Here is a 24,187-nt window from a genome sequence, read left to right as displayed (position 1 = left end):
TTTTTTTTGCGGTACGCAGGCCTCTCACTGTTGTGGCCTCTCCTGTTGCGGAGCACAGGCTCCGGACGCGCAGGCTCAGCGGCCATGGCTCACGGGGCCAGCCGCTCCGCGGCACGTGGGATCTTCCCAGACCGCGGCACGAACCCGTGTCCCCTGCATCGGCAGGTGGATTCTCAACCACTGAGCCACCAGGGAAGCCCTAGAGTAATTCTTATTGGACCTTTTAATAAAGGAATGCAATATTTTATTGACTGTATAGACATTTATTTTACAGCATACACTAATATTTTTTGTTGTTTAAAGACTCTGGGAATTGGATATATTCATTCTTTGATGTCTTATCAAACATTCATGTTCGATTATATCATGGTGTTTATCCAAAATTGTTTTTTTTACCCTGTTTACAACAGATAAAGCCTAATAAAAAAAATGACTATGTTAACATAACACTTGAACATTTTTATTTCCCTCTAAAAAATGAAGAATCAAAGACAAGTAAAAGAAAAGAGTTATGACACGTCTGTTCTTGTCAGTATCGCCATGTCCAGATCAGGGAAGAAAAGACAAATAGGAAAAATAAAGAAAAAGGGAGCAGAAGCATAGAAAGAGGACAGTATTGTAATTATCACCAGGATAAACAAAGAACTATTGCAGAGCAGAATGTATGGTGCAGGCCAGCCAATGAACCAGGAAAAACAAAACAAAACAAAACTTGATGTTAGGATTACAGAAAAAGATAGTAAAAAAAGAAAACTTTGAGCCATATGCCCTTATGTATTTAAATTTGTACAGTGGCTTATTAGAGACTCCCTGAGGGAATGTTCTATATAAACCCTAGTATACATATTAGATTCACACACATACACATACATATATCCATTTTATATTAAGAATGCTGTATGCTCTGACATCATGAGTCCTCTGGCAATATATGGAAACAGTATTTTCATTTATAATGATAAAACAGAAGAAAAAGAGGGAGGGAATTACAACTATGATTAGCTAATGCAAGCAGAAAAATAAGCATGTTTGGATTAAATTGCCAAAATAATACCAAAAAATCAATGATTGGGACTTAAATTACTCTAACTAGACATCCACAAAGCCTCAGTTCACCAAATGCTTGCAGCTCTCTCATTGAAGAGATAGGTCTTGCCATTTGTCAGTGTCAGTATATCCCAAAATGTGAAGTGTAACGTACATTCTGAACTATCAGGTTAAAATATGAATTATTGAATGATACATGCTCTGTTGAATCCTATATCTTAAAATGTCTATTATCTTTAGAGTTAACTTTCAAAAGACAGACTTTTAAAAATAATAATTAAAGTATATGTGCTATTCACACGCCTGGAGATGATTTTATATCATTAAACTTCTGCCTAAATATGCTTCAATAAGCAATTAAACCAAAGGCTCCAGTTTGCATTTTAATCCTTTTTCTCTGTGAAGTCTTCACAGTCATATACCTTTGATCTTGCAGTCATTTCTGGCACCAGATTCACATATCACAGATGAACAATCACTACTTAATAGACCGGAATTCAAAGACAACAGAGTCTAATGAAATGGGGCTTTGTTTGAAAGAAAAGTGAAACGTTTTCTAATAGTTGCAAAGAAGGCATTCTAAGCACATTAAAGAAATCAATTTAGGATCCGCACATCCTGAGACCTCTTCTTAATGGTCTTCTAGACACCAAGCAGTTTGGAATTTGAAATTTTTCTTAGAAAAGTAAAAACTGTCTGTACTTGGAGGGCTCTGTTTCTGTTCATTTCGTTTACCCATGGGTTTTTTTCCTGCTCCTACAGGCTGTTCCACCTCCCAACTTTGAGATGCCAGTCTCCATCCCAGTGTCCAGCCACAACAGTTTGGTATACAGCAACCCCGTCAGCTCACTGGGGAACCCCAACCTTTTGCCACTGGCCCACCCTTCTCTGCAGAGGAATAGTATGTCTCCTGGTGTAACACATCGACCACCGAGTGCGGGTAACACAGGTACGTTCTCCTAAGAACGCAATGGTAACAAACTATTGGAAGGAGCCACCCTTGGCAAAAAAAGGCTATTTTACCTACAAGATGTCGCATTTTCCAGTTTTCCATGACTTATGTCCCTTCATTGCTTAATAACCATCCCCAGCTAGGCCTTCCACATGATAAAACCTAACTCAGAATATCTTTCAAAATGTTTCATAATATGCAGTTTATCCGTTGAGCCTATCTGTCACCAATCTCCTCATTTGGCTATATTTTAACCACATACTTTCTCAAACAGAACATCAAATATCCTTTCTCCATGCTTTTGCTTCTCCTCTTCTCCTGCCTAAAATGCCCTTTTCCCTCTTCCTCCTAGCCAGATATCACCTCTTCTGTGAAACCTTCCCCTGTGTCCTCTGATAGCATTTCTCTCAGTTATTTATTATTTTGGTCAATATTTATTTATTTATACAGTAACTTATAGCACAAAAGGATTTAAGGCAGAGAAAGAAATGTGATAGGATGCATAATTTATAAGAACAGTGAATTAAAAACAAAACTAAGTCAGTAGTTAAGAGCACATCACAAGGACGTATACACCTGCCACAAATGTGTGTCTACGCTTCTAGGAGACGCTTACCGTTACACAATTCACAGTGTCCCAGAGAAAAATCATCGCTCAGGAAAAGTTCGACCATTTTTAGTACTCAGATCAAACGATACACAGTATGATGTACTCTACTGAGTATATGTCCATTTCCCCACCGAACTTACAGAACCTTGAAGGGAAGAATGTCCTCTTGATTTGTCAGACTCACCGTAAGAACTAAATAAATGTGAGTTGAATATAACTAAACAATTCCTTCATATTTCTAAAATAAGCACCAAAAAGTCATTGTATTTCTAAATCACATACAGCAAATCATTATATATTTACATTTTACTTCTTTAAAAGCACTTAATAAGAAACAATGTCTTAGACACACTTTTTATTAAAAGCGATTTATTCACAGAATTTTTCCTTTAGAATACTTGACTATCTGCCTTCTGATTAGAATTAAACATGTGTTACTTTTTTAGTACAGAAACTTCATGTGGAGAATACAATCAAAATCAGCCACATTAAAAAAAACTTGATAAATCTTGAATCTGAGAGATGTGTATAAACAACTTATGCTATTCTTTCTACTTCTGAATATGCTGAAATTTTTCATAAGCATTTTCAATAAACATATGTATTCCTTTCAGATCATTACTCAAATGCTATTGAATGTTCTATTTGATGAACTCATGCTCATTTGTTTTTAAAAATCTCATCGTTTATTTCCAAAAATATTTATTTGATTGGAAATAATAAACATTTTCCTAAAATGTAATGAACAGTTTCTTCTAATTCCAAACCCAGAACCAAATAATAATTATAGCAATTAGAGAATAATCTAGCTGATATTCTGTTCTTTTGGCTAAATTTTGTTCCTTAAAAAGTAAAAATAGGGCTTCCCTGGTGGCGCAGTCGTTGAGAGTCCGCCTGCCGATGCAGGAGACACGGGTTTGTGCCCCGGTCCGGGAGGATCCCACGTGCCGCGGAGCGGCTAGGTCCGTGAGCCATGGCCGCTGAGCCTGCGCGTCCAGAGCCTGTGCTCCGCAACGGGGGAGGCCACAGCAGTGAGAGGCCCGCATACCGTAAAAAAAAAAAAAAAAAAAAAAGTAAAAATAATTATTATATTCAGTATCTTTTTGAAACATCCCAACTCTCATAAATAAACACTGCCAAATTTTAACCTGCTTTCTTAAGCTAACAGTGAATAAACATATGTTTCTAAATTTGTAGTCAGTAAAACCTGTTTTATTGTGTTAGTAAGTAAAATCCGGATAGTAAATGAGATCATTCACTGTTAGAAGATTCATGAAATGACCAAAGTTCTAGACAATTAGCATTGCACAGAATTCATTGTATAAAATACACTTACAAAGAATTAAACATCAAATATATGGTTATTTGAGCATAGAGTAAACCTTACTTTCTAGAAAATATCACCTTAGGGAAAACTAGACTTGGAAATATGATAAAAATTTAGAGACCATTCAAAGACTAGATTTTTTTTAATTGATTCATTTATTTTTTTAAATTTATTTTTGGCTGTGTTGGGTCTTCGTTGCTGCGTGTGGGCTTTCTCTAGTTGCGGTGAGCGGGGACTGCTCCTCGTTGAGGTGCGCGGGCTTCTCGTTGCAGTGGCTTCTCTTGCTGCGGAGCACGGGCTCTAGGCACACAGGTTTCAGTAGTTGTGATACATGGGCTCAGTAGTTGTGGCTCACGGGCTCCAGAGCACAGGCTCAGCGGCCATGGCTCACGGGCCCAGCCGCTCCGCGGCATGTGGGATCTTCCTGGACCAGGGCTCGAACCCGTGTCCCCTGCATTGGCAGGCAGATTCTTAACCACTGCACCACCAGGAAGTCCTAAAGCCTAGCTTTTTAAATGTAATCTTTCTTAGAAAGAAAGATTCTGCAAAATATCAGTCAGTGATTGTATTTTTAATGTTTGAGCACAGCATGTCACAGTGAAACGAATATCACCCATCTGACCTAGGTAATACTTGACAAATTTAGAACTCTTGGGTGAGGACCAAATACTAAGGTTGCTAAAGGTAAAGTGTGTTGCTCTGTGGGCCTTTTAGCCTTTCTTCTTTTGATCTTCCTCTTTCATCCATAGGTGGTCTGATGGGTGGAGACCTCACATCCGGTGCAGGCACCAGTGCAGGTGAGTGGAGACTTCAGTACTAGAGTACGTTTCATTGTTTAGGGTCCCTTTACTTGGTGATTTGCAGAAGTAAGTCTTTTGAACAAAGTCAAGTTGAGAGATCAGTGAGAGGCATGGGAAAATGGCCCCAAGAATTTCTAAAGCACTTTTATGAAACAGGAGTGGTTGGATAGTAACTCAGAAAACTATTTATTAACTAGACCTTTCCTTAATAAAACTTCAACTAGTCAACATAATCAGAATTGGGGGTTCTGATCAAATCAATTTAATCCTAGGTACCATCTGTAGCCACAAAAGTACCTTTAACAAGCCTTGCCGATCCTGTTCTTTGTTAATCATTTCACATTAAATGTGAATCGCTTTCTACACAAAGTACCAAACTCCTGTACACTTCAAAAGGAGAATACATAAAGAAGAGGAAGGAGTGAGATTATAACCCTTCAACAATACTGTTAATAAAATAAAACCACATTTGGCATTAAAATGAGTTCTTAGAGAATATGAACACAGTGTACCCCTCGAAAAAGCCCCTTAAATATAGTTCAGCTCTTAAGAAGTTCTTCCATTATGGCCAATTGTCTCCTGGTCATGCTTCTCCAGGGTTCCATATTAATTCATATAATTGTGATTATTGAGATATTGATGTCATTTTCAATGCAGCGGTAAGACAGGACAATACTTTCTGATGCTAACTGCAGTTCACTATTGGCACAAGTAACCATGGTAATTCCTGCAGCGGGAACATGCTCTACATTTAGAATAGTAGGAGGCAGGCATGACAACATAAGGTTATGTTTGAAATGTCAAAAAAATTCAAGTTTATTGAAATATCTATGGACAGCCTAATTAAAATATTTTGCCAGGTTCAACTATAATAGCCTGCTAATTATAAGAAAGAAGATTAAAAAATTGGCATATAGGGCTTCCCTGGTGGCGCAGTGGTTGAGAGTCCACCTGCCGATTCAGGGGACACGGGTTCATGCCCTGGTCTGGGAGGATCCCACGTGCCGCGGAGCGGCTGGGCCCGTGAGCCGTGGCCGCTGAGCCTGTGCGTCCGGAGCCTGTGCTCCGCAGTGGGAGAGGCAGCAACGGTGGGAGGCCCGCATACCGCAAAAAAAAAAAAAAATTTAGGTAGATTCAAATTAATGAGTAGGCTGAATATACTATTTTGCTGGACATTGAAGCAAAGTGCTCATTTATTTTCCCTCAAAAAATATTGTATGGTTTGTAGCCTGAAAGTTACAGAACCAGATCAAAGCTAGACCATTGTAGCTTGGATTCAAGTCTCTGCCAAACACTGGCTAGAGAGCGTGATGGGGGCTGAAAACTGGATTGTCTCAAAGACCAAGAAAAAGATAAATAAGAAAAATTGTTTCAATGTTATGATATTTTATCCAGTATCTCGATGCATCAGTTTGCTTGCTCATGTGGGAACAGCCAGTAGTGGTGATGAAAGTTATTAGTAGTAAAAAAAAAAAAAAAAAGTGTGGGGTTGGGGGGATGGGTCACTCATCTTTGATGAACTTGGCCTCTTGTTACTGCTTAATAGCTAGAATGCTTTAGAATTCTATGTTGAAAATAAGTGTTGTTGTTCAATTATGCTGTCATTGTCAATTCGCTGACAGTCCACTAAGGTAAATGGCCCTCCGGGGACAAAGAAGACACTCAATCTTGTAAGCATACAAGTTAGCCACATATAGGCTATAGCGTCACTGAACTAAAAAAAAAATTTTACAGGCTTAGCAAATTCATCCCCCTGCTTCTGGACCTCTGCTGTAGCACAAGAATCTTCTACTTCAAAAATAGTAGGGAATAAAAGAAGCACTCAGTTGCTCCAACTTGATGATAATAAACCTTGTATTTTGATAATTGTATCTTGTAGCCATGAGCATATAATTGTCACAGTTTCTGTATAGTTATGAAAGAGTTACTTCTCCACTTTTTAAAAATAGAGGAAGAAGCCCTTTCTAACCCTGGTTCCACAGAACACCTGTTGCACATGCCACTGAGTCTTGAGCTTAGCTGCTATGTCCTGCTCACAGACTCAGCCGTCTGCCCCTTCTTTCTCATGCCAGCCAGTATCATGTGTCGGAGATGAATATATCGGTGCTGATGTCAGACAATCACATAATACCGAGGGAAACAAGGCCAGCCAGAATGTCTCTACATTTTCAGAAAAGAAAACTAAAGCAAAATGGCTAGAAGATATCTTCCAAATTTTGAATATTGTCATTGAAATTCAAAGTCTCAGATGAAGTTAGAAACTCTGAGGTCAAGTGGCAAGACTCTGCAATTAAGTTAAATATTTTTTCGCCTGTAATTTTTTTTCAAAATCTAGTCATCTCAACTTGTAAAAGGGTATAGTCTCATGAGGGAAGGAAATACATTTTTTTAATGAATTTATTTTATTTATTTTTGGCTGTGTTGGGTCTTCATTGCTGCACACAGGCTTTCTCTAGTTTCGGCGAGTGGGGGCTTCTCTTCATTGCATTGTACGTGCTTCTCACTGCGGTGGCTTCTCTTGTTGCAGAGCACGGGCTCTAGGCGCGTGGGCTTCAGTAGTTGTGGCACGAGGGCTCAGTAGTTGTGGCTCATGGGCTCCAGAGTGCAGGCTCAGTAGCTGTGGCCACAGGCTTAGTTGCTCCGTGGCATGTGGGATCCTCCCGGACCAGGGATCAAACCCATGTCCCCTGCATTGGCAGGCAGATTCTTAACCACTGTGCCACCAGGGAAGTCCTCGGAAGGAAATAAATTTGGCATTTATTGTTTTCTTGTAAATACCAAGAGACCAAAGAGCTCTCAGCTCAATCATAAAGTATAGCATCTTTCCCATCCACTCCCTGCACTGTACCTCTCCCTCATCCCACCATCCAGTGAGTCATCAAATCTTACCAACTTTGCCCCGAAGGTATTTCCTAAAGCTAATCCTTTCTCTCCATTACTATCCCACTGCCCTGGTTCAGAGTTATAGCAACACTCCAGAACTATTTCCAGAGATCCCTAATTCATCTCCTAGCTTCACACTGCATCCCACTCCAGTCTCCTCGTGACTCATTAGTCTTTATCAAAACCTTAAACTAATGGTAGGTCATCGTTCAGATACTCAAAATCCAGCCATGGTTTCCCAGCTCTTTCAGAATTAACCATGAGCCTCTTATATCTGGCCCATCCCTACTCTCCAGTCTTCAACCTTCTTACCTTCAGCCACTGCCATCAAAAACCCTGCACTCCAGCTCTAATAATGGCAAACATTTAAATTGCTCTTACTATGTGACTTACAAAACTTAACTCATCTTTTTGCATTAAAGTATACCTTTAATGTATATATTCATATTAATGCCCTTTCTATAGTTGGGGGAACTGAGTCACAGAGAGGTTAAGTAATGGCCCAAGGTGGAACCCAGGCAGTCTGTCTCCAGAGTCCATGCTCTTAATTGCATTGTGCTGCCACTTTCCAAACAATGTCAAGGCTTCTTGCCTTTGTGTATGCATTCCTAGAACTCTCCTGCTTCATGCTGCTGAGCACCGTTTGTCATCCCTCAGAATTCAGTTCAACCATTCAGGAAACCCTTTCCTGACTCTTCCAAAAGGAATTATGCACCTCTCTTTGATTCTCTCTTGGCAGCCTGTGCCTACGTTATTTATTTCCTTGCATTGTAATTGCAATATCTAGGCACACATCTCTCTCCTGGACATTCATCCCTCTAGGGGCAAACTGTGTCCTATTCAGTTTGTATTCCCAGCTCAAGAAATAAGTGAGAGGACATGGCAGATATTCAGTAAATTTTTGTTAGCTGAATAAAGGAAAAGTTGATCTTCTAGACATAAATTTGTAATACTGTTTATGTGAAAAAAAAGAATACTTCAAAGAAATAATGTAATTTTAAATACAAAAAGATACACCCTTGATCTGTAATTCACAAAAATAATGTATTCTTCTGATACTGTGTATAACGAATAGTGCATTAATTATTTAATTAAATGGCTGAGCACTATTGACCAATGAAGTTTTACTAACTTTAACTTACTTAATGGAAAAACTAAAGAGCTGATATACAGCAGTAAATGAAAGGGAGGTTGGTACCTCAGACCATCACAAATTCCATCTTAAAACAGTGACCCTCTTATTGCTTAAGTTGAAGTCATTTCAGAGATGAAGGCAAGTGGCAATAAAGAAGGAACAGGATGGGGTTGTGCTCTTCATGTAAGGGAAACATACAGCAAGTCATTATAATACATTAGTAATGGTGACACTTGTAGGTTTCAGTTGACAGTTATTCATCCACTATTTAATCCTTTCCTTTCAAGAGACAAAATGAAAAGTCACTGCTTTTAAAATTACATTTTGTCATATCTCCGTACATTAAAGCTTTTAGCATGCTAATCTTAATGGTTACAGATGATTTTAAGATCAGGTTCAACTGAATTTTTGTTAGATTTAATAGAAATAATTTTAGCACAGCCATGCCTTGTGTTGGATTATTCATTTCCCTCTTGGTACCCTTTGTTTTCACTTGGATAACATAGTTGCTTTTTTATTGAGTCAAAAGTACCAGTATGCTCAAGGATATACTGTTTCCTGATTGAGACCAAAAAAGGGAGGTAGAGGAGCAGAAAAAACCCTTTAGGAACCTCTTTGAAAATTTAGGAGAATTCTACAGTCTACGTAGCTATTTGACAATAAGGCAAAGGATATTTATGTATATGGATTAATAATTTTAATTGGCATTTATTGTAAATTAGATATAATTTTATATAAAAAGAAACTAACAGCTGTTTCCTTATTTTGATGTTTATTGTTTACTATTTTATGCATTTGGTTGTCAAGCACTGTCACTTCTGGAATGCTTAATTTATATCAGCTAAATACATGGAGACTTGGTGGTGACAGTGTACTGCTGTGGATAAACCACTGAGCGGTGGCTGAGTAAGGAGACCTGGCTTCCAGACTCTGAAAAGACTCCATCCAGTTAAGACTTTGGGTCATAACTTTGAGCCTCTGAACTTAGTACTCACATTAAGGATAAGACACAAAAGTCTTTAAAGTCCATTTACAATGCAGTGTTTTATGATCATATAATCACAAAACTTTCCTAACATGAGTTTTTTGTAATTCATTTAGCATTGGAAAAGAAAAATTTAGCATATTATAAGATAGAACTAAATGAGAAGAGGAAAAGGTCATACAATGTTTAATTATTCTATACTAGTACTGTTGCTTTGCAAGTATTTGTTTTTGAGAATACTTATCAAAAATTTCTTGGCTGACTTTCTTATCAACCAAACAGACTTGTGCGATTCTTGCTCAATAATTTAAACTATCAGTGAAGTGGTTAAAAAATTTTAAAGTATTGGCTTTAACAAGTTTATATTTTTGTTGTCTAACAAAACACAAATTCAGAATGCAATATTCAAGAAAAGGAGATTGATACCATTTAGTTACTCTCAAATAAGAAAACTTTTTTGTTAGTTTCAAAATATAATTTTATATTACTTTAAAAAAACTTGTTAAGCAGCCGATGAAAAAAATCTGAATTAATAGTTGGATTCTTTTAAAGTATTATGTTAGTTTAAATTGTCCTGAATAAAAATTCTGAACTCATTTGCAGTTTTACCTTGGGAGTTCACCCAAAACATAAATAAAGATCCAACAGCATTACTTTATTATTATCTATGCAGTTAAGTAACAATGATATTTTTAACCCAAACCAAGGTTATCTAGATTTATTAAAAGGAAAAAAAAAATACTGTCCTCTAGTTGGAGAATCTACAGCACATGATAATCAGCCACTGCCAAGAAAATCAGTGTCAACTTCCCATGTACAAGACCTGGAAGAGGATAGGTAAAGCAGTACCTTGACACCATTCTCTAGGGGTCAACGTTGAAGTGGGAGAGGCAGGTCAAAGAGGAGACAGGTGAATGTTACAGGCTAAGTCAGGGCACCATCTGCTTTCAACCCTTTTGGTTTGATTTAATTCTTAAGGAGTTTGATTTCCAGAGGGAAAAACAAAATTTCAAATTATAACTTCCCTAGAGAGGGTTTCAGCAGATTTTAGAGCCTTTTGCATATCATGATGTCTGACCTCACAGGTTGTATGCCTTTTTATCACCTGTCTTTCTATTATATTCAGCAAAGCAATGTGAAAATTGGTCTCTTCACTCATATCCCATTGATTTAACCTAAGAGTGTGATTGATAATAAAACTTTGGTCTTTTTAATATTAATTCAAGAAGTTAACATTTCCTCCTAAAATATTAGTTTTACTCAGCATCTGACTTTTTTCTCTTAGCATTTTTCTTTGTCCTCGCACAGTGTTGGTTTCTCTCTTTCCTGTTTTTGACATCGCCATAAGATTTTATTTGGAGATAATACAGAAGGAAAAGCTCTTTTCAAAATCATTAGTGATATGAAATTGTACATCAATAGACAGCAGATCTTGACGGAGGGATGTGGTTAAAAAAACCCCTCTTGGAAATCAATGTTTTACCTACCAGGGACTTTTCGGGGCTTCAAGGCTGTCAGCCAAGAGTATAATTTGCTGTTTTTAGACAAACCTTTGCCACTCTTAAATTTTAGTTAGACTTATATAGACTCTTTCACTTGAATTTCAATTCTAAGAGTGTATAGTCATGAAACAGTCTCATATTTGAAAGATCAAATCAGATATATTCCTTTAGTTAACTTTCTACTAAAGGAAACTATATTGTACCAAAACCTTGGCTAAACAGTTTCAATTTATCATCTATACATGTGTCCATAGGGTGCTAAGTATTCACTAGGTTTATTTATTATTGCTCCATTTCAGTTATTTTAACTGAACTTAATATCTACTTAGTAACTGTCTTACTAAACACTATTCCCTCCTTTCATGATTTTTTTGACCTTAGACTCCACTTACAACCTCTAGTTATGGCAAAGAATGGATTTGTCGTATTTGTAGTGTGAGCAGGGGAAAAAAATCCGTGCCAAATTAGGTTATTATAATATAGTAATAATAGCAAATCTAAAGCTGTGGTTAATTTACATATTCAAACATGATAACATTAATTTACATAACAATCATGGAAAAGAAACCTTTAGTATTAAAGCAACTCAGAGAAAACTGTGAAATCATGGAGAAAAATTTTTGCTCAAGCAGTAATTTGGGAAAATATTCTGGAGGCAGATGTTCAGAATAATAAAATCACCAAGAAAAATACATGATATACCAGTTACTTTAGAGATGACATCACCCTTGGAAAGTCTGTGAATTCCCATTTTGCAGGATTGTTGGTGAAAATTAAATGAGATCATCAATACAAGGCAGCACTTAGCACAGTTTCTGCCCTAGAGTAATAAATGTTGGCTCTTGTTAGTATTATAATTATCTATATTCTTGACATCCTAAGCAAAAAATAAAGCTTAGTTTAATCTAGTCCCAGTAATATTTATTAAATGTGCAAGGTGTGAGTAGTGCACTAGTAGGCCTCACAGAGATGCCTGCCGCAGCCCCTACCCTCAAGGGTGGGAGTAGAGAGGAGATATTAATAAATCTGAGGCAGAAAGGGAGCGCAGTGCGATGCGGTGCAACACATTTCATTTGAACATTATCATCTTCTGATGTGTTTGCAGCAGTTGTGTAAATGTTAAAACCACAAGTAATTATTCTTTCTCTTCTGTCATGTTCTCTCTAATTTGAACTGTCTCAATATTTTTGTTTATAAAAATGACTGAAAGAATGAACAATTGTGTCAATAATGAAGACACCCCCTCATTTTTTAGTAAAGAGACAGCCCCCAAATCGCAAGAAGTGAACAATTAAGTGAGTCATAAATCTATCATTCATTGTTAAGTGGAACTTTTTTTAAGATAGCAAGGTTCCATATCATTTTTGTGGTACGATGAAAAACTATCCCTTCAGTAAGTCAGTACTAAGAACAGAACGATAGAGTGCCTTTGTACATGGGAAACGTCAAATTGTCGATTTCTTTGTTATTTGCAAGTGGAGCCTTTATTCCAAGAGAAGGAACAATTCAAGGATGCATTCTAAATCTGAAACATCTGGCTTTTGTAATAATGTAGTGGAGGCAGTTTGTGCTTTGTACTATATTATAATAACCTAATTTGGCACGGATCAGAGCTCTCCCACTTACTGACAAGTCTCAGAAACTCCCGGAACCTCAGTTTCCTCATCTGTCAAAAATTGGGATGATAATGCCTGACCCACATGACTTTCAGGAAAAATGAAAGTGGTCTGCCAACACAAACCTGCTTTATAACACAGACTCCAATCTTTAGGAAAACAACTCAGTAATAAGTAAAAATTCTTTACGTCTGCCTCACAATCCAGAGCCCATTGTATGTGCTGAATGTTTAAAGTTCTAGTTGGCAGATAGACTTAATTTCACAAAAGATACTAAACAAAACACATCTAAGAAACATCAAGGACAAGTGGGGTAAGTAGGAAATCCGTGAAGGCATGGTTCAGCATCAGGGTGACATGGTCAAGCAGAAGAGACAAGTCTCTTTTTAGAACGTCTGCTGCCCTCTAACTGGTATAGCCAAGAATAGTCTTGGCTCGGGTGTATTCTTGGGGTATTTTCTAAGAATACACCACAAAAGGCACTGAGGTTTCACAGGAGTTTCTTCTTAGTCTAACATTATACGTTATTATATTATTTCCCTGAGAAACCCCCCGATAGATTGGAGACTTGATTTTACTTTTAAGAATCTGTAATCAGGAGTCTTTAGCTGGATAAGAATCAGAAATCTGATTTGCTCCCATTCTGCAGTAGGCATATTGAAATTTTCATCATTCCCAGATTTCTGACCTCCAAATGTTTTGTGGTTGCCTTTTTCCTTAGAGCCATCCCATGAAAAAGATCTCCTTTCCCCTCAAAAAAAAAACAAAACAAAACAAAAAAAAAACTGATTGTGATTTACAACAGCTGAATAACTTATAGTTGGTAGTCCTTTTAACAGCGTTTCAAGCACTCAGGGCAAAGTGAATATAAGACTGAAGTCTAGAAGGTCATAATTTTTTCCCACTAAAAACTATTTTAGGTGTGTTGCTTCCAGTAGAGCAGTGGGTTGTATGAGCAATTTTACTATGTACAAATAAAATTACATGAAAAGCCGTAGGTTTATTTGAGACACAAAACAATGTCCTGATATTGGAAACTAACTTACCTTAAAACTTTTAAAAAGTCAAATGTAAAATTAATTGATAGTAGTGAACCTTATCATATATGTAACATCTCTAGTTTAACAAGATTGTATGCTGTAAATATTTTCAAAACTGTTCTGTTGAAAGAAAATAAAACCTTAAGTGGGCAAAGCATTTTGCTGAAGTAGAAACCGAAAATCAATACATCAGAGGTTCAGCTGTATGTGTTCAATTTAATGTTTTCCTGTGGCAGTTTGCTCCAAATTCCCAAAAATAAGATACCATTAACAAACTACTAAACAAAGTAATTTCTATAACCTGTGTATGAGAAATTATTTTCCAGATATCTAATAGTGGATACTATAAAATACTGGGCGTTTCCCTATCATGTTGAGTGGTTCTGATGAAGCTGGTCTCTTAAATAGACAGTAGGTAGGTAAACATCTTTACCCTCTGTTAGAGGGGAGAAGATTATTGACTAAAGTATTACAAAATCTACCTTTAAAAGCATACTTAATCATCCACTCAAAATAGCACGCTGAAAGTTAAACAGCTGCTCTGGCATTTAGTGTAGCTAAACCCAATATTTCCTATTTGTAAATATTTATTTATCCAGAAGGAGACTAGAAATATGGTTTGGAACATCACCATTCTGTGCCCCTTATGTAAGTCCAGTGTCTTTTGAACCAGAATTGCTATTTTTGATGCCCAGGTTGACCATGTTCCACATCACTGCTGACTTAGGAGGCCCTTTGAGTCTCATGTCCCTGGTCTCACCCTTTGTTTCCTCTCTTCCTTTGTGTTCCTGTAATTTTAGGATGAGGTTTGACAGAGAAGGGTTTTCAAAATCTCAGAGTATGACCAATTCCCAGGAGCAGGGCCATGTTGTGCTTCAGAGCATGGACTCTGGACACACTGCTGGGTTCAAACCATGGCTCAGCCAGCTGATAGCTGTTTGACACTGGGCAAGTTACTGGACCTCTCTGTTCTTCAGTTTTCTCTTTATGTAACACAGGGATACTCTTAGCACCTCACAGGGTTGTTTTGAGGATTAAAGGTGTTTTACATCCAGGTATAATAACAAAACACATTGCATAGGGGCCTGTACTGTTCTGGGTACTTAAGATGCATGCTTGATGTTGTTAATACTATTGGTAATTAGTACTATATAAAATGCTTGCTGTTGTTAATATTGCATGGTCGTGTTGGTCAGCTGCCTTGGGAGAGTAGGTGGGAGTCTCTGATTCAGATGACTTTTATGCTTCTCTCACACTGATGAAACCATTACTTAGCGTGTGAAAACCAAGGCTCAGTATAGTTGAAGGAACTCTAATGGAGACCTCATGACTAGGAACTGGATTTATCTACTTAATCCTCCTTTGTCTTCGATGCCCATCTGCCTTGTAAATCTTCCCAACTCTGCTGCCTCATTCAGACCTCATTCCTCATGTGTTCCCTGGCAGATGTGTCCTAACTAGCTTCCTTATAACCGTCTATCTCTGTAATGTATCCTTTCCACTGCCACTATTGCTGTTTTCCCAATACACAGCTAACGATGCCCCTTCCTACTCACAAACAACTTTGGCTGTTCATTTTCTATGGTATAAAGTTTAGTAAAAGTTTATTATAAAGTCTGCAGTAGAAAGTTAACATGATCTGACAGGCTTGTGTTAGCCTAGCCTACTTTTTCAACTTCTGAAAACTGCATCCTCTGAAATGATCTATATTTCACCTTCGTAGGAATACTTAGCCTTCTCAAACACCATAGTGACTCTGAGATCTGTCATGAATTCCTCTCTCCAGGAAGTCTCTCTCTGAACCACCTAATAAAATCCTGTGCACTCTTAATTGCTACCCTTCTACCATTCTTTTTCCTAGGATATCATGCAGCCCATCTTTTGGTAGAAAGGTCTGTATGAGTAAATTATTATTGAAATTCATCTTGATATAGAGACAACCTATAGCAGTAAACACTTGACAGTGTAGAAGAAAAGATCCAGCATCTCAGAGTTTCTTTTAATTAGGGAAAATTTCTACTCTGAGTCTGCTTGCAGTTAGCTAAGGTAATGTGCTTTGAAATGATTAACAGGTGCAATAGGTGAAAAAGAAGCTTTAATTAGCTCTGTATTAACAAATTTAGTAGGTGAGCACTTGCATGATTTTCTGACTTTTATATTATATGGTTGATAAACAGTTTGTCTCAGTGGTGTACTTGGTCATCAGTGTGTAATCATTATCTAAAATAGAAAATGTTCTCAAGTAGCATAAAGAGGAGAGACCCTTGACGTTTGAAATTAGCAAGTTACACATTATGTTTTCAGTTCTCATCCCCCATTCCCTCCATAACTTGACTTTTAGTCCCATTCCTGAATAATTCTAATTTTTCCAGCATAATATGCATATGTGTTTTGTGAGCATTTGAAACGCTTAACGGACTAGTGCTCTGTGTAGTATTAGCCTCTAATTATGCAGGATTTGGGGGGAGAGTGAGTTCAAGGTGGGCTGAGGTTGACTGAAAGGTATCATGAAAGCACTGGGCCTTTGCCGATCCTTAAAAATGAATGTGAATTAAAGAGGAAATCAAACACTGCCAGTTATTGAACTGCTAGAGCAAAGACTCAGGCTTATTCAGAGGATGGTGAACTTGGCTGTGGCCACTGGAAATTAGGTTATAGACAGAGTGGGTCAAACTATGCACAGTTTGGAGAGTCACGCCAGGGCACTGACCCACTAGTGTTAAGTATGATCTGAAAAAGGAACATGGGAGAAGCAACACTTGAGAAATATTTTTAAAGAAAACCTTGGGAGTGTACATTAGGTCTATTATAACACATATGCACAAAAATTTGCATACAGCTTCAAGGAGCTCACAATCTTCCGGCAGCCCATCTTAAGGCCTGGTGAAGAACCCTTCAACTAGAGACCAGGAACCCAAACGGGGGGTTATGGAAAGACCTAGTCAAATGGCAGCAAAAGCCTAAATTAGGATGGTGGCAATGGAAATGGAGGGAGATATTTTTGAAGAAAAGTTAGCAAGGTTTGGAAACTAACTGGATATGGAGTTGGAAGAGGAAGCGGGAATGAATGAATAGTCAAAGATGGCGACTTGAGAGACTCCTAAAACAGATCGTGCCAATGAAAAAATTAGCCTTGCTCCATGAGGACTAGTTTCTGTTTTGTGCTTATTAGATTTATATTCTTGTATTTATAATTGAAAGTCCAGGAGAGAAAAAAAAAAAGTGACGTGAAAAGACTCATAACGTCTAAACATCCCAATAAGAGAAAGTTTCAGAACTTCGGGCTCAAAGAGAGCTACATACTCAATTGAGCTCTGTGAGACAAGGCAAAATGTCCTCCTCACAACATCTCAAGCCAGGAATATGTTCTTTGAATTTACAACTTCTTAAAATAGGAGTCAATTTAAAAAAAAAAAAAAAAGAAAAAGCAGCAAGTGTTTTCAAGTTAACTGGAAAGAAAAAAATTTTTTTCTCCTAACACCACATTTGAAGTTTTGTGTATTTACAGTAGTTTTAGTATGAGTGTTTAGAAACTTGTAACCAAGAGACGTAGATTCTATTATCCTTTATGCAAATTATATAGTGAATGCTTAAATTGTTCTCTGTGAAACAATATTTTTAATCAAACGAAACGATAAAACAAACGAACTCTAAAGTTGGTCTGTTCTTCGTTTTCTTATAATCTATAATCAGGAAATCCATTCACTCATGCTTTATAATTTTAGGGCTTTTAAGTGGTCAGGGTAATGTGACATCTGCATGCAGTCACATCCAAATTGATAATTGTCCCAGGCGGAGGGTAATTTTAAAACATGAAGGAAGGTGGAATCTGTATCTCAGAAGATTATTGAAGGGTGGCGGTTCCCACCTCCCAACCCCTGACTTTGAAAGAGACTGTTCTTTTGGGTGAATTTATCTTAAGGTAGGACAGCAGCCTCAACCAAGGCTAAAGCGTCCTGAGTGGGGAGGCGGCTGCGGCTTCCGAGCCAGCTTAAATGCAGGCTCTTCTTAGCAGTAAACCACACGAATGTATTCATCACTGATTTTCAAATGATAGGTTTCTATATCACTGGTTTAGGATCCACAGCCTTACATTCCTGAATCTATATTATGCCAAAAGAATAACAACTTGGTGGCTGGAAACAGAAATGGTTATTATACGGCTCCAAAATGCTAGCTGGCACAATATGCTAAAAACAGCAGAAACTCACCGGTAAAAGGCAGAATTTATTTGTTCTCAAAAATAACTTTATGCTCTAAAAATATGAATCTAAGAAGTGTCATCGTGGTTCAAAATATTTTACCTTCAATATGTAAACACCTTAAAATATGTGACTAATCTTCTAAAATGGCATAATTTCCAAACAACAGGAAATATTCCAAGGGGAAAAATAGAATGCTTTTCCAATCAATTTTTTAAGTTTTGAGGCATTTATTGGGTGAAAAACTTTTTTTTCCCCCGACTGCTGCCCCAAATCATTGTTTAAAATGTGGGCAAAAAGGGGTAGGCTTTGTTGGAATTTCTCGAGGGTTTACCGAAGAAGATGTTTGTTTGTTTTTTAATTTAAAAAAAAAAGAGCTTTTCTCAGAGCCTTCGTGCAGCATTTCCATTTTCACACACTGGCCCAGTGCTCGTCATATCACAGGACAACACATTTCATAAAGTGGTTTTACTTCCTTTTAGCAAAATAACTCCTGCATGCAAACCAGTATCGGCATCTACGACGCCGGGGTTTTAGTTTCTTCAGATCTGTTCAAGCTTCATTGCACTGCTTAACTGACTTTTTTTTCCCCCTTTCTTTTGAAATTACCCAGCTAATTTTCCATTTGATTGTTTATTTAAACCAGATCTCACACAGGCTTAATAGATAAGTGACATAGGCATTCAGTGTGTCTGTCAGTCTGAGAGCTTCAGCTGACAGGAAAGTAGAGAGCAAACTTTGTCTTGGTTTTCTCGCTCCCTTTTTATCCAGTGGAATCTATTAATTAAAACTAAAGCCCTAGCATAGTCACGATAATGATTCAGTAAGACACCTTAAATATAAGACTCCTGTGAGCATTCCATTTGATCAAGCGTTTTTCTAAGTGAACATATCCTTTGTATTTCTCCTAGTGGAAAAAGGTAAATTGCATTTGTTTCGTAAAATAACTTTTGCCACAGAAAACAATCCAAATTAACTGTAAAAAAATGTTTTGGGCTTTTGACATATTTAGCTGGCTTTAGAGAATTTAGCTAATTTTCTTGAAGTTTTATTATAGAAGAGTAATTTACATACAAACTCAACCAACACTTCTTAAGCAACTACTTTATACTTGACACGCTTTGGGGGAGGGGTTGTTTGTTTTATTTTGTGGGTTTTTTCTTCCAGTAAAGTGGAGAATTTTATGCATAATCCAATTGACAGATTTAATCTTGTAGTTATTTGTTATATATTCAGCCCGTTTATTCATGCATAAAATGAGACAAGTAAATGAATGGGGTATGAAGAACCAGTGTGCACTACACAGTGTGCCTCAAATAGATTCTAATTCAAAAGATGTACCCATAAATATCTCCTGAAATATACCTGGGCTTTGCCTTCCCAATTCCTCATCATAGCTCAGGTCATCATAGAAGTTTCCAGACTGGATCACACTATCAGGCCTTCCTAATGACAGAATATCCCAATACCAGTAGATCTCTCTGTCCACTTAAAGGCCTGTGTTACCTCTGCTCTGCAACCTTCAGGGGTCTGCATTTCCACCATTTAAACCCAAGACATGTTAGCCTGGAATTCACAGGCTAAACTTCTGTGGGTTCCACAGCCCAACCCTCCATATTCCTTCAGGGTCTCTGACACTCCCCTCTTTCCATGGGTTCCCTTCTCACCAGGATGCTCACATGCCACCTTGAACCTTTCCCAGTGCCTGGTCACAAGCCCAGAGATCTTACTACCTCTTCTCTTTTTTCAAGACTCACATCAGTTCTTGCCTCTTCCGTGAATCTTGTTTGGATAATCTCTTCCCTCCTGGGAACCCAATAGCACTTAATCTGTATTGCTCTGTGGCACCTCACCCCAGGCTGCCTTGTCTTGGTGCGTATGTTTCACGCGTGTCTGTATTGGACTTCCACAAAGGGACTGCAGGGCCTTTGAGGACCGGGGACTTGTCTCTGCATCCCCACTGGGTAACACACAGTACCATTCGTCCTGGGGTAATAGATACTTGTGTTTTACGATAATGATAATGATGACAGTAACAACGAGGTTTGACTGTCTCCTTTAGAGAGCTTTAGAAAACAACTGTCTAGGTAGGTTTCCAGCACGGGTTGTTGAATCACCTAGGTGGTTTCTCTTATTCTCCAGTCAGAGATGGTAGAGGAAGCCAGCAGGGGACTTTCTGGTTCAGCTTAGGTTACATCGACTCCCTCCACAGCTCTGCCTGTCACGGGACAGTATATTTTGAATTGTGACAAATGGACACCTTCAGATAGCCATTTGTCTGTTAGTGAAGGGCTAAGCATCAGAGACCAAAGAAAACCCTTTCAGGACGGTTGCCACTCAATGGCTACTCCTGTGCCCTGTGCATCAGCACTTTAGTGGAGGCATCATCCCCTCATTTCGGCTCCTGAGAAAGCGTCCTGCTTTTTGAAGTTCCGTGTGAGCAAGAAAGCAGGGCTTCAGGTTCGTACATTGAGTTTAGTGAGGAGAGCAAACCAGATGGAAGAAAGCCATAGGGAGAAATTGCTCAAAGACAAGGGGAACTGAATAGCAAAGCATGTGAGAGGCTGCTACTCCTCCTGCATGTCCTAGAAATTATAGTCTTGCTGGTATGCCCTTTCTTCACTTAAGGACACACAGATACACAAAATAAAACGCAAATCGCTGAATCAAAAGAGTGAGTCATGCCGGCCAGGCCTCCGCCGAGCTCGTCAATTAAAGTGCAGGACCAATTCAGTGCTTTTCTTAGACCCTGAACGACTGACTGTCTGACTTTCTTCCCAAATTTTTTTTTTTTAATTAATGAATTTATTTATTTTTGGCTGTGTTGCGTCTTCGTTTCTGTGTGAGGGCTTTCTCTAGTTGCAGCTAGCGGGGACCACTCTTCATCGCGGTGCGCGGACCTCTCACTATCGCGGCCTCTCTTGTCGCGGAGCACAGGCTCCAGACGCGCAGGCTCAGTAGTTGTGGCGCACGGGCTCTAGTTGCTCCGCGGCATGTGGGATCTTCACAGACCAGGGCTTGAACCTGTGCCTCCTGCATTGGCAGGCAGATTCTCAACCACTGCGCCACCAGGAAAGCCCCCCCAATTTTTTTAATAGAAAAAAAGTATATGCTGGTTTCTGGCCAAGTTGCTATCTATTAGGTCTCTTCTCATTAAGAGTTTTTAATCTTCCTTCAGAGGAATGTTAAATAACTGATTGGGTTCCTGATGTGGAGGCTGTCAGTCATCCTGTGAACTTTCAGTGTACGTTATTGTCTCACCCTGTTAGTCCTTTATTCTTAATCTCATGTAGTGCATTCTCTAGAAACATTTTTGAGTCTAGATTTTTTTTTTCCTCAGTGCTCTCATTGTTTTGTGTTAACAGGGAACGGGTACGGCAATCCCCGAAACTCACCAGGTCTGCTGGTCTCACCTGGTAACTTGAACAAGAATATGCAAGCAAAATCTCCGCCCCCCATGAATTTAGGGATGAATAACCGTAAACCAGATCTCCGAGTTCTTATTCCACCAGGCAGCAAGAATACGATGCCATCAGTGGTAATGTGAAATTACATTTTAAATAAATGTTGCTGTTTTGTATATGTTTTGCTATTTGTGTATTTGTCTAACTTTATGAATTACTCACATGCTCCCAGAAAATTAACACGTCAGTGCTATTGCTGGGGCCCTGTTGGATTTAGCTATTATTTCTGGTAACTAGTGTGCATTTTCCCTTTTCCGTGGAAAAAAAAGAACCAACATCCAAAAAAATTCCACTATAGGGCTGGTGTTCTGGGGCAAAGAAAACATTTCCTTTTAAGGCCGCCAATTTATAATTAGAAAAAAATCATTACCTAGTACTCTGCTTATGACACATATGATTTGATTTGACCAATGGTAGGACCACACTCACAGAATGAGGTATTTCCTAACAGATTTTTACAGTATTGAACTAAATAAGTATGTCCTTAAGGTACTGACAATGAAATATCTTTCCCAAAATTCCTAAATGAACTTTCTCCCGTTAATTAGCAATTCTTTTCTTAGGTGTATTGCAATGATAATGTTTAATGTATCACATGCCTATGCACTGCCTCAATTCATCTTTCCAAATATGCATTTTATGACAGTAGTTACCTCTCAAAAACAAATTGTCTTAAAATTCTAGGCATTTTGAGAACAAAGGTTATATTTTTATTTTACATCAAAAAACAGTTGTGGCACTTATAAGAATAAATAAATATGAAATATAAATAACATCCCTGGAAGCTATCATTTTTCTTTCTCCTGGGTCTGCAGGACTAAGGTGAAGATTATATTGTGGGACCACATTCAGCAACAAAGAGACTTACATCCGTGTTCTCCAAATTAGCTTTGCTTAAGAGCGAGAACATTTAAAACCAAGATTCAGTAGACAGATTTAGATCATTCTGCAAACACATTTTTTTTTTTCTTTCTCTGCTCTGTGGCAAGCTTCAGGGTAAAACAGTCCTGCAAGCTGATTAGTTTATTATGGCACAGTGCAGATTAATTTTGAATATCAGCCCCCCAAAATTCACATAATGTGCAACATTCCCTTCGGAAAAGGCTGGATAAATAAAACCTCCCACAGGGCCACAGCCAAGCAGTGTGGGCCATGCATGGCAGGCTGTCTCTATCAGCAGATTTATTCCCAGTCCCTTAAAACTGAGGCTTTCCCAGGGTTTCTTGTGAGCCACCCGTCAGGTCTCTCACTGGCAGCCAGGTGCGGTTTCCCCCCTCCTCCAGCAAGTGGGGTTTCAAAGTACAATCTTTTTTTTTTTTCCCTCAAAATGTGGTGGTGAAATAATGAACGTTGAGACACTGACCTGTGCTGAAAACTGGATAGATTGTCTTCATGTTTGAGACAAACAACTCATTAAAGAAAACAAAGAATGTCTTTGTAAGGAGTTATCTTTAGAGTCTGAGTTTTAAAACTGTTTAAACTGTTGTGTCTATCAGAAGATGCTTCTCCTTTTGTTGAAAAGATTTTGCCCAATTATAAATATTTACAGACACTAATTAATAAAACTCCTTCCGCATGCTCTCAGTCTGAGGATGTCGACCTGCTTTTGGTAAGTGGTGAGGGTGCTTCTCTTCAATGGCATGTGCAAGGAGAAATCCAAAGTGACTGTTAGGTGGAGAGGTAGCAGTAGTAAAATGGAAAGATTTCAGGAGTTAGTGTGTGTCAATATTGATTATATTTAAATGCCATTCATTTCAAGTATCACTCATAGGTGAGATACCAGGTTATCTGTTTTTCTGTGTCAACCTCTGTAAGTAAAGGCCATGTTTTCAGTTTATTTTAGGATTTAATTTATAGTAAAATTGTAACAAACAAAAATATCCTTAGTTATTTAAAACCATGAATATGGTTATTTTTCTAAGAATTAAATTCTCAAGATATTTAAATTTATATGAATTTTTAATCTCGTTGCTCTAAGGAATTAAATATATGTTAGCTGCTTTGCCATCTAGTTTGAGGGAAGGTTAGAAGCGTCTGAAAAAAAGTGGTCAGAGCACCACCTGCTGGTCAAAATATTGCATGAACCCTCTACCCATCTGCTCTGGTGTGTATAGAACTGAGCATAAAAACCACCACGGTTGATTTTAATTTTTTTTTAATTTGCATTTGAATAAAAACTGAAACAATAGAAGTACAGTATACATATTTCATCAGTTTTCAACATAGTCTGTTTTTACCCATAATAAAGCTATGGTACTTGTTACTAGTTCAGTTGCCTAGGAGATACTGATGTAATGGGTTACTATGGCAACAACTGGTCTCTTGAAGGATTGTAAATGATAGGGTTGGCAGAGTTCATAGAGACACATGTTAAATGATTAATTTCATGAGATTTGTACCAAGTTCTCTTTATGTGCAACACTAGTACTGAAATCTAGTATTTTTAACTCTTAAAAAATTCTATAAGTAATATCTTTTTATTTACTTTAAAAGAATCAAAGGATAAATAACTCCCAGTCCGCTCAGTCATTGGCTACCCCAGTGGTTTCCGTAGCAACTCCTACTTTACCAGGACAAGGGATGGGAGGATATCCATCAGCCATTTCAACAACATATGGTAACGG

At 38.0% G+C, this 24,187-nt stretch overlaps 1 protein-coding gene across 9 annotated transcripts in view; it reads left to right on the top strand.

The window, feature by feature from the left end:
- Window positions 1-24,187, top strand: part of MEF2C (myocyte enhancer factor 2C) — a 170,951-nt gene that overhangs the window by 135,657 nt on the left and 11,107 nt on the right. For 6 of the 9 annotated variants that reach the window (XM_007467387.1, XM_007467384.1, XM_007467391.1 and 3 more), the window contains 4 exons: window positions 1,810-1,996; window positions 4,686-4,733; window positions 21,465-21,637; window positions 24,057-24,186. In XM_007467387.1, coding sequence (XP_007467449.1) covers window positions 1,810-1,996; window positions 4,686-4,733; window positions 21,465-21,637; window positions 24,057-24,186 — 538 coding nt within the window. Of the gene's footprint in view, window positions 1-1,809; window positions 1,997-4,685; window positions 4,734-21,464; window positions 21,638-23,148; window positions 23,173-24,056; window position 24,187 lie in introns of all 9 variants that reach the window. The other 3 variants (XM_007467392.1, XM_007467385.1, XM_007467389.1) reach the window with 1 other exon arrangement.

Source organism: Lipotes vexillifer, unplaced genomic scaffold (assembly GCF_000442215.2).
Source record: "Lipotes vexillifer unplaced genomic scaffold, Lipotes_vexillifer_v1.1 scaffold1111, whole genome shotgun sequence".
In the NCBI taxonomy this organism is placed as follows: domain Eukaryota; kingdom Metazoa; phylum Chordata; class Mammalia; order Artiodactyla; family Lipotidae; genus Lipotes; species Lipotes vexillifer.
The sequence above is the reverse complement of the archived record's forward strand: the minus strand, read 5'-3'. Positions and strand labels throughout refer to the sequence as shown.